The sequence below is a fragment of the Primulina tabacum genome, chromosome 4, assembly GCF_025594145.1.
Source record: "Primulina tabacum isolate GXHZ01 chromosome 4, ASM2559414v2, whole genome shotgun sequence".
Taxonomy (NCBI): Eukaryota; Viridiplantae; Streptophyta; class Magnoliopsida; order Lamiales; family Gesneriaceae; genus Primulina; species Primulina tabacum.
Genome location: NC_134553.1, coordinates 21,634,329 through 21,645,617, shown reverse-complemented (window position 1 = coordinate 21,645,617; position 11,289 = coordinate 21,634,329). Strand labels below are relative to the sequence as shown.

The following is an 11,289-nucleotide window of genomic DNA, read 5'->3' as shown; positions in this document are numbered from 1 at the left end:
CTTCTAATTCCTTATTTTGCAATTCGCAACTTAAAAAGACCCTTAATGACTTAGTGTTGTTACTATTATAACATCGAATTTCAACTTTTCTCACGACATAATTAATTTATGAAATTTAAACAATTAATTGAAATACACAAGGAATTTAATAACTTGTGTGCATGTCGTTCGCGTGGACCTTCGATTTTCGGGGCGTTACAATAACCCTCACGATATTTCCAACATATCAACGTATTAGTCACAATTACTTCACTTCCTTCAACGTTTCATATTCTCATCACTTTATAAAATTTAAACATGCATATAAGATTTTTCTTTTAAACCAAGCATGCAACATATCTTTTAACGTTATCATTTTATCATAAAAATCCATAATCGTTTAAATTAAACATTTTAGCATATTAAAAATTCATAAACATTTAAAATAACATTTTATCATCATAAACGTTAAAAATAATATTTTGACATAAAAATCCCTAAACCTATAAAATTCCATAAGCATTTAAAATGATCATTTTAACATATAAAATTCCATAAAAATCCATAAACATTTAAAATATTCATATTAGCACATAAAACAGCATTCAGGGTACTGCCACGACGTTTACTAATTTTTAGGTGTAAAAATATCGTTTTATCCCTAGACGTAAATTTCCACGTTTTTAACATTTTCTTAATCCCGTTGACTCTAACATGTTCCAAATAATTATTTAAACTTATATGAAGTTTCTTATATTTTTATTTTGCCTAAATCGATGGCTTTTAATTTATTCTTTAAATATCGCATATTACTGCGTTTTAATCCCGAATTAAACCGGTGACACCCTAAACACAAAGGTGCATAAATGCATTTAAAATTTTATTAGTATAACTAAATTTTATTATTTTCTTTTTATTATTTTTACCACATTATTTTTCGGTACAAATTTTATTTGTCTAAAGTATCTAGAAATACATTAAAATACATCACAATACACTTAAAAATTTATCAAGTACTATAAGGTTCTCATTCCAAGACCAAATACCCAAAATATAATAAAATACTATAATTAAGCTCAACATATATGTTAAGTAATTAATTACAATAATCATTATGTTCAATGTAAGATAATTTATAATTAGGTTCAATACACAGGTTTAATGTAATATAATAATTGGATTCAAAGAATATAATAATATTAAGTTTGGATAAACATAATATTTTTCTATTTAATAAAAAATAAAATCAATATGGATAAACATGAAATCCACGGCTATATATCTCTCTTATCAACCTCAAATTCAGAAATCAACCAAGAAGAAAGAAACGAGAGAGAGAGAAGAAAGAAACGGAAGAGTGAAGAAGAAAGGAAGGAGGAAAAGAGAAGAAAAATCTACATCCCTTTCCGAAAAATTCCAATAAATCACCAACTATTCAACTCATATCTTAAAGCAATATAGTACTGGAGGTGATATAAAAGGATCGATCAAGAATAAGAAAATCAAAACAAGATATTCCAAAAAAATGCAACGGAATCCCGTTTCAAGTTAGGTAATCTACGCTTATCTTTCTTATAGTTACACAACAAACTAGAGGTTGACATGAACATAAAAGTTGTACCTCTTGTTCCACAGATAAGGTACATACCGTCCGTCGTCCCAAAATATTGACGGAACTAACATTTTCGAAATGTCGGAGTACCTTAGTTCCTCATAAAACGATATTTAAATCTGGTATTGATCGGTTATGAATTTGAAAATACTTTAAACATAAGATTTAAAGATCTTACAACGTTACATAAGCTGAAAAAAAACCGGCCGCGCATGACTGCCGAAAGGCCAGTCAGGCGCCGGATCTGTCGGTGCGTGACGTGACGCCGTATCATCGGTTTTTCGGTGGCCGGACCTTCCTGGTGATATTTCGGACTTTTTGGAAAACTTTCGTACTGTTTAGAGATATTTTCTAATTAATATGAATTTTGCGAACTTAAGTAAAATCAATCGGGTTAAATTTTGAACAAAAAATAATCTGGAAATGATCAGCTATTAACTTAAAACTCTAACGTATAAATATCATTTATAATATATTTTTAGGACTTGCTCCAACAATTCGGATTACTAATCAAGCCTAAACTATAAGTTATCAGGTGAGGAAATTACTATTCATTCTTCTATTAAAGCCTTTGGCATTTGGCCTGGAAATTTCAATAGCATTTATTTAATGTTCAAATATCATTCACAATTCATTCGATTACTGATATATTTTCTTGCATTTTTATGAACGGAGTGATATATCATTAATGAATGGAGTCATGGACAACGGATTTCGGTACGAAAATTGAGTCCACTGGACTATGTGCCTTCGGCCCGGAAAGTGAGTCCAATGAAAAACGGGTCAAAAGTCCCGGGTATATGGTTCATCTGAACAACGCATACCGAATATTTCGATCCGGAGAATGGTTCACTCGGCTCGTAAAATGATCTTATAAGTGCTCAATTAGAGCCACCAATGTTAATTTATCAAATTTTCATTTTATTTATTATTCTTAGTAATTTAAACATTTCATAGCATTCTTAACATCTAATTTGTTATGCCTATTACTTCATGCATAATTATTATCAAGCGCTATTTTAACTTATTTAAAAGCTATATACTAATTTAAACTTACTAAGTCCTCAAAGAATTAACTCTCTGTTTTTTTCGTCTATTGTAATTTCCAGACACATGAATCCCAGAATTGGAACAGCAGGAAAATAACTGAAGCTGAAATAAGAGCATTTGAAAGTTGTGATGATCTGTTTATAAATAAATGTTAAACTTTCGTTGTAAAATAACTGTACATATTTGAAATAAGAATGTAAATATTTGTATATAATCTTTTAATAATAGTAGAAAATATTTAAATTTTATCTACAATATATTTTTCTAATGGTGAAAATAAATATAGAAGTTAAATAAATAAATATTGTAGAAAATGTGGCACTTAGTAAGAAAATAATTATGAATTCCTAAACTGGGCGTTACAGATGTGGTATCAGAGCCAAGTTTCTTAGAGTCTAGAGACATGAGCCTAAGGTTAATTATAATGTCATATGTTAATCTTTATGTTTTCCTCATAATTGAAATGTCTCCTTTCAGGATGACGGAGTCTAGTGGGACATCAAGGAAAAAACAAACTATAATTATCAAATAAATGGAGGAAGAAATAGCAAAATTAAGCAAACAAAACTCGGATTTGAAATGCCTAGTGAATATGTATCGGGAGCATTTTGAAACCTTTGAAACAACGGAAACTTTTCATAGATTTGTTGAAGAACAGATAAGGGCTGATAATCTAGCATATCAGGGAGATTTTAGTCATGTAATATATGAAAGAGACCGTACCCTATATATTTACTAGACATGCAAAAATTCTATGACCGAGGTTTTATTAGTTTCTTAAAAGGAGTATCATACCCTTCGATCCACATTGACCAATTAATCATGCATGGGCGTGAACTAGTTTATCAATCTATCCAAGGAATGGAACCAGGTGTTGTCGATCCATCTTACACAAATCAAGGTAATGAGACCACAGCTCCTCTCATTGTAAAATCCAGGATTTTAGATTTTATCATGATAATATTTTGTATCAAGATTTGCGAGATTTTCGGAATTTGTGATGTGGCATTTTTTGAAACTCAAGAATTTAAATAATATCGTGTATATTTTTTTCGGAATTTGAGATATGCAGAATTTTACCGGATATAGATCTAAGATTTGATATACCTGGATAAAGATTTAAGCAAGAAGATAACCCAATCTTGGAACTAAAAATCTTGAGGATTTTATCATGGGATTTTCGAAAATAATATTGAAAGAATATTAGGGAATTTTCGAAAATCATAGATAAAGGGAAAAGTTTACACGATAAATGCAGCTTGGGAAAGATTTAACTACCAGGATTTTAGGAAAATAATCAAAATCTTATTTGTGGAAAAATACTACTAAATTTCGGGTTTAAGTCAGCAAAATTTTGGGATTTAAGAAATATAATTGGGAAATAAAAAGTCTACCGAATATTGGAAATTAGACACAGAAGTCAAAATTTTTCAGGCTGGACATAGCATAATTTCGAAATTTATCCAAGGGAAGGATATCAAGATTTCGAAATTTATCATCCAGGATTAGGAATAAATATTTAGATTTAGATCACGATTCTAGATGAAGATTTGATTCAATTCAAACGCGCGGATAAACTCGATCGAGATAGCAGCCAACCCCTATAAATAGGAGGGCCTATGACTCTAAAATTCACACCATTTCTACTCCAAATTTTCGAGCTCCTCTCCTAGTTTTCTTAGGATTTTCGAGAGCTTGCTCTCTCAGTGTGCGAAGAAGCGAAGCGCTGCTGCAGTCCCACCCCGAAGCTAGGGTTCGAAATTCCAGTGCAGGAATTCCCTCTATTCACGTTTTCTACGATATCTAAGGTAAGTGGGCTTGTTTTAAATGTGTAATTTCGGTGTATGCATTTTTGGTATTTTCGAAATTTCGGTCGAGTACAGTTCTTCTTCTACCCCTTCTGGCTACAATTTGTGCATGAGTTTTGTGTTGACACTGTGAGGATTCAACTTGATATGGGAGGGAATACCAACTATGATATGACCCTCATACGGTGGGGATATAACCGATCCGGCCTCGCCCCCTTAGAGGAATAAAAAGTAGGGACTGACGTCAGTAAACCATTGAAAGTAGAGGAATCTCAGTGTCAGGTCAAGGATACGAATGTGGTATGAGTCAATTTATGCATGGTGTGTGTGTGTACGTATTTCGAATTTTATATGCATGTTGTTGTATACTCGAACGGCCCCCACTTGCTGAGTATTTCCCAAAATACTCACCCCTTACAACCTTCTCAGATAAAGCCGAAGATAAATCAGAGGAACAGGTTGAGGAAGAAGAGTCGGATCAATTTTGGGGCTGGTAAAATTATTTAAATTTCGAGAATTTTGCTGCAAGGATTTGAGAATTTTAGTAGGTTTATTTTAATTGTAAACGCTTCCGCAATATATTCAATTTATTCAGTTGTAAAGACAATGGTTGTTTTTGCGAATTTATGAAATAAACTGATTTCGGTTTATACTGTGCTACGAGACTGGTTGTTTTTCGATTGTGTGGTTGATGAACAACGCCGGTGTCAATCTCGAGTTTCGTGGCGTGACATTTAAGTGGTATCAGAGCCGCCAGGTTTAAAATCCGAGTGAAAGAATCGAGTTTCAAAAAAAAAAAATTTGGATTTCGGCCAAACATCACCTTACGTGCGCCGCCGAGCTTTTCCACCGATTCCGGCCGATTCCGGTAACGTGTGTTCGATCGGAGACCAGTTCCGAAATTGTCTCGACGAAACGAATAATAGCCCTCAACCAATTTCAGATTTAGTGTTAGGGTGAAGCCGTAATTTCAGATATAAGAAATAAGGCGTGTAAACCTTAAACGCCGAATATTGTTTTGTCCAATTACCCTACCAATCCCACTCCGATTTTAAATTAATTTTACACAAATGATACACAATCCATGGGTAACGTTTCTCAACAATCAATTTTGGGATCGGATCAAGAAATCAAAAACGCCCAATTTCAAGGGAGTTGACCGATTTTGAGCGAGTTCCAGCCAAATTAGGCAGTTTTCCGACCGATTCTGGCCATGCCGTCACCGGTTCCGTAACCCCTACCCCGTCGCTGACATACGCCTCTGCTCTGACCGTACTCCGGCGAGTCAACCCAGCGAGTCAACTCGGCAGAATCATCGAGTCAACCGGCCAGCTTTAACCTCCTATTTTCGGAAATTTTCGAAAAATACATATAAATTTCGATACCTTGCTCTATTAGTTCTTGATATTTATTTTATCCTATTTTTGATATTCTGAGCGTTTCATTTCTTTATTGTTTCATGAAATGGCGAGATAGCAGATTAGAACGTTTAGTGGACCATTTCTTTTTGTAGTATTTCCGTTGTTGCTACATTTTCTTTTTTTCAGTACATTTATTTATTTAGATTGATCATGTTCATTTATTTTCCTGTTTGAGAAATCAATAAAATATTTTATTTGTTCCATTGATTTCAATTTACTTCTGCGCAATCTATTGCATGAACCTACTCGTACCAATTTTTAGAACTTGCAAATGTAGGAAATGGCCGGCAGACCCCCAAGGCAAAACCGCAACCCGCGTTACGCTAATGCCGATCGCGAAGAGAGACAGGAGAATCGACAGGAGAATGGACCACCGCCTGCAGTTAATCTAAGCCGAGCTGATCTTATGGCCATAGCCACCATAGTGGCGACAACACTGCAAGGGTTGGGAAACCCAAATGCCAATCAACCACCACCACCACCACCACCGAATGGAATCAAATTTCATTATGAATCCCTCCGAAAGAACAGATGTCCGATATTCAGAGGGGACGCTGATCCCGAAGTTGGACAGAGTAGGCTAAAGAGTGTCGAGACTCAGTTAAGGCTTTTGGAAGTCCCCGAGGCACTCAAAGTGGATGTGATTGTGCCTTTCCAGGAAGACAGAGCAGCTAAATGGTGGGAAGCAGTCTCGCCAGCCATGATCGCTGCTAGACCAATCACATGGCGACACTTCCGAGAAACATTTCTGAAACAGTACTACCCGGCAGAAGTCAGATTGCAGAAGTTAAGTGACTTTAAAAATCTCACTCAAGCTCCAAACATGTCAGTAGTGGAGTACACGTCTCAGTTTAATGCCCTTGGATCTTATGCTCCGGCCATCATGGCGGACAAAGTTTTGAAGCTGCACCGCTTCAAGAGAGGATTAAACAGTAGAATCCAGTCATGCCTTAGCAGTTTATCAGCCCGCCAATTTTGCAGATCTTATGGGCGCAGCTATCCGAGCTGAAACCGACATCCGCCGCAGGGAGGGAGAAAATAAGAACAAGCGACCCCATGCCGGTCAGTCTTCTCAAGGCAGTCAGAAGTTCAGAAAGCCAAACCAATCAGGCGGACCTTCCTCAGGGTAAACCTCAGCGGCCAACCATCAAGGACCCAAGCCATGCCCGAAGTGCGGTTTCAGACACCCCGGGGAATGTCGAAGAGCCAGTGGTGCGTGCTTCGGATGTGGGAAAGCAGGGCACAGGATCGCAGATTGTCCTACGGCCGCCAACCAAGCAGCTGGGCCCAACAAGGGAACTGGGCCGAATGTGGGAGCTAACCCCAACAAACCAAAGGAGAATAAGCCTAATGCCAGGGTGTTCGCTATGAACCAAGAAGAGGCGGACGACGCCAATGAAGTCGTATCAGGTACCATCTTACTTCAAAAAGTACCTGCTTATGCATTGTTTGACTGTGGTGCTACACACTCTTTTGTGTCTAAAAGGTTTGCTAAGAAAGTAGGACTTAAGCCCGAATCTCTAACTGAACCTTTTCGGATAGCCACACCTACGAGTAAGACCATAGAAACTCATGAAATTCACAAGGATTGTAAGATCGGTATCGCTAATCAGACTTTCAGTGCCGACTTGATACAATTGGTTATGGTCGATTTCGACATCAGTCTAGGGATGGATTGGTTAGCCAGTAATAATGCCATAGTGGACTGTAAAGGGAAAAGAGTTAAGCTCCGAACCCCAAATCAGGCAGAGATCGTGTATCATGGTAAATCCAAGAGACGAAAATCACTCCTTTCCGCTTCCCAGGCATGGAAGGCCATGAAATCTGGAGAAGACACCTATCTAGCAATGATCAACGAAGTGCAAGGAGAAGTCGAAATGAGGATAGAAGACATCCCAATAGTATGTGAGTTCCCGGATGTTTTCCCAGAAGAACTCCCAGGGACAGTTCCGGACCGCGAAGTTGAGTTCGAAATTAATCTGGTTCCTGGTGCAGTACCAGTCTCTAAAGCACCTTACAGGATGGCACAAACTCCAAGAATTGCTGGACAAAAAACAAATTCGACCTAGTGTGTCCCCATGGGGAGTGCCAGTACTTTTTGTGAAGAAGAAAGATGGGAGTATGAGATTGTGCATCGACTATAGGGAACTGAACAAGATCACTATCAAGAACAAGTACCCTCTTCCGAGGATAGACGATCTATTTGACTAGCTCAAGGGAGCCGCAGTCTTTTCTAAATTGGATCTGAGGACTGGATACCACCAACTGAAGGTCAGGACTGAAGATATCTCCAAAACAGCTTTTCGGACAAGATATGGGCATTATGAGTTCATAGTGATGCCTTTTGGGTTGACCAATGCGCCTGCAGCCTTTATGGACCTAATGAACAGAGTGTTCAAACCATTTCTGGACCGGTTCGTAGTGGTATTTATTGATGACATCCTCATTTATTCTCCCAACAAGGAAGAACATGAAGAGCACCTCCGCCTTGCACTACAGACACTGAGGGAGAAAGAGCTATATGCTAAGTTTAAGAAATGTGAGTTCTGGCTTAAGAGTGTATCCTTTTTAGGACATGTGATCTCGGAAGCAGGAGTATCAGTGGATCCCAAGAAAGTTGAGGCAATTACAGAGTGGCCAAAACCTAAGAACGCCACAGACATCAGGAGCTTTCTTGGACTGGCAGGTTATTACAGGAAGTTCGTCGAAGGTTTTTCTTCCATAGCTATACCACTGACTAAGCTCACTCAGAAGAATTCCAAGTTCATCTGGGACGAAGGTTGCGAGAAAAGTTTTCAGACATTGAAAGAAAAACTTGCATCCACGCCAGTGCTAATCTTACCTACTGAAGATAAGGAATTCACCATCTACAGTGACGCATCTAAGGAAGGTCTGGGATGCGTACTCATGCAAGAGGGAAGAGTGATCGCCTATGCGTCAAGGCAGTTGAAACCGCACAAAAAGAACTACCCTACGCATGATCTTGAGTTAGCAGCAGTTGCATTTGCCTTAAAAATTTGGAGGCACTATCTCTATGGTGCCAAGTGCGAAATTTTCACAGATCACCAGAGTCTCAAGTACTTGTTCACCCAAAAAGAACTAAACATGAGGCAAAGGCGATGGATCGAACTATTGAAGGATTACGACTTGACTACAAGTTACCATCCAGGTAAAGCGAACAAAGTGGCCGATGCTCTGAGTCGGAAAAATGGAGGCAAGATCACTCTAGCTTCCCTCTCGGCCCAGCCATGCCTGCAGGAGACCGTCAAGTTAAATCAGGACCGAAACCCCGAGCTAAAGAAACTTAAGGAGCAAGTCAAAAGCGGGAAGTCTCAAGATCTACAAATTGATGACAAGGGAGTCCTATGGATGAATGGACGACTGTGCGTACCAGACAGCGATAACCTTCGCCAAGAAATACTATCAGAAGCACACAAGTCCAAGTTTTCAGTCCATCCAAGCAGTACAAAAATGTACAGGGACCTTAAGGGTAATTTTTGGTGGAATGGAATGAAAAGAGATGTGGCAGAATTTGTCTCAAAATGCCAAGTGTGTCACCAGGTCAAAGCAGAGCACCAGCAACCTGGAGGATTATTGCAACCTTTGGAGATACCCGAGTGGAAATGGGAGCACATCTCCATGGACTTTGTGGTAGGATTACCAAAGTCAAGGCAAGGTCAGGACGGAATATGGGTAATTGTAGATAGACTTACAAAATCTGCACACTTCCTACCCGTCCGTATGAACTACAATCTGGACAAATTAGCTACACTGTACATGGACAATATTGTAAGACTTCATGGAGTACCAGTGAGCATCCTGTCTGACAGGGACCCAAGGTTCGTCTCGCGCATTTGGAAGAGCTTTCAAGAGGCCATGGGAACGAAAGTAACCCTAAGTACGGCCTATCATCCTCAAACCGATGGACAAACGGAGAGAACCATCCAAACTTTGGAAGATATGCTGCGAGCATGCACTCTTGAATTCAGTAGCAATTGGAGCACTCATCTACCTTTAATTGAGTTTGCTTACAACAACAGCTATCACAGCAGCATCGGAATGGCCCCATACGAAGCTCTTTATGGAAGGAAATGTTGATCACCACTTTATTGGGATGAAGTGGGAGAAAAAGCAGTAGTAGGACCCGAGCTCGTACAGATAACAGTAGACAAGGTTACAGTTGTCCGAGAAAAACTCAAGGCAGCTCAAGACCGAAAAAAAGAGTTGGGCAGATCTGAAAATAAGGCCAGTGGAATTTAACGTGGGCGATAAGGCCTACGTAAAAGTCTCGCCTATGAAAGGAGTTGTCCGATTCAGCAAAGCTGGGAAGCTGAACCCCCGTTATGTAGGACCCTTCGAAATTCTGGAAAAGGTGGGTACACTGGCATACAGATTGGCACTGCCGCCAAACATGTCAAGAATTCATAATGTTTTCCACGTATCCCAGCTACGGAAATACATCTCGGATCCAAGACACGTGTTGGAAGTAGAACCGCTCATAATCGAAAGTAACTTGGGAGAAGAGTTGAAGTACGAAAAAGTTCCCATTAGAGTCGTGGACACCAAAGACCAAGTACTAAGGCCACGAATCATTCCCTACGTCAAGGTGCAATGGTCTAACCACACTGAAAGAGAAGCCACATGGGAGCTGGAAGAAAGGATGAGGAACTAGTACCCATACCTCTTCGGAGACCAAGCCAACCCAAGTTTCGAGGACGAAACTTCCCATAAGGAGGGAGGGATGTAAAATCCAGGATTTTAGATTTTATCATGATAATATTTTGTACCAAGATTTGCGAGATTTTCGGAATTTGTGATGTGGCATTTTTTGAAACTCAAGAATTTAAATAATATCGTGTATATTTTTTTCGGAATTTGAGATATGTAGAATTTTACCGGATATAGATCTAAGATTTGATATACCTGGATAAAGATTTAAGCAAGAAGATAACCCAATCTTGGAACTAAAAATCTTGAGGATTTTATCATGGGATTTTCGAAAATAATATTGAAAGAATATTAGGGAATTTTCGAAAATCATAGATAAAGGGAAAAGTTTACACGATAAATGCAGCTTGGGAAAGATTTAATTACCAGGATTTTAGGAAAATAATCAAAATCTTATTTGTGGAAAAATACTACTAAATTTCGGGTTTAAGTCAGCAAAATTTTGGGATTTAAGAAATATAATTGGGAAATAAAAAGTCTACCGAATATTGGAAATTAGACACAGAAGTCAAAATTTTTCAGGCTGGACATAGCATAATTTCGAAATTTATCCAAGGGAAGGATATCAAGATTTCGAAATTTATCATCCAGGATTAGGAATAAATATTTAGATTTAGATTACGATTCTAGATGAAGATTTGATTCAATTCAAATGCGCGGATAAACTCGATCGAGATAGCAGCCAACCCCT

At 38.2% G+C, this 11,289-nt stretch overlaps 2 protein-coding genes across 2 annotated transcripts; both read left to right on the top strand.

The window, feature by feature from the left end:
• Positions 1–7,237: 7,237 nt before the first annotated feature.
• On the top strand, positions 7,238–7,939 carry LOC142541907 (uncharacterized). Its single transcript, XM_075648357.1, has one exon. It carries the CDS (start codon positions 7,238–7,240, stop codon positions 7,937–7,939), a length of 702 nt encoding a protein of 233 aa, XP_075504472.1.
• Positions 7,940–8,252: 313 nt separating this feature from the next.
• On the top strand, positions 8,253–10,542 carry LOC142541906 (uncharacterized). The gene is made up of 5 exons (XM_075648356.1): positions 8,253–8,409; positions 8,557–8,742; positions 9,040–9,253; positions 9,350–9,563; positions 10,144–10,542. The coding sequence occupies exons 1-5, from the start codon at positions 8,253–8,255 to the stop codon at positions 10,540–10,542; spliced, it is 1,170 nt and encodes a 389-aa protein (XP_075504471.1).
• Positions 10,543–11,289: the final 747 nt, after the last annotated feature.

Bases quoted from the DNA above. Each gene is read 5' to 3' on its own strand.
- LOC142541907 (XM_075648357.1), top strand. From the start codon at position 7,238: ATGAACCAAGAAGAGGCGGACGACGCCAATGAAGTCGTATCAGGTACC.
- LOC142541906 (XM_075648356.1), top strand. From the start codon at position 8,253: ATGAACAGAGTGTTCAAACCATTTCTGGACCGGTTCGTAGTGGTATTT. The intron at 8,743-9,039 runs GTGACGCATCTA...GTTACCATCCAG, and splicing joins TAAGGAATTCACCATCTACA to GTAAAGCGAACAAAGTGGCC. The intron at 9,564-10,143 runs GTAATTGTAGAT...GTGGGCGATAAG, and splicing joins AAGGTCAGGACGGAATATGG to GCCTACGTAAAAGTCTCGCC.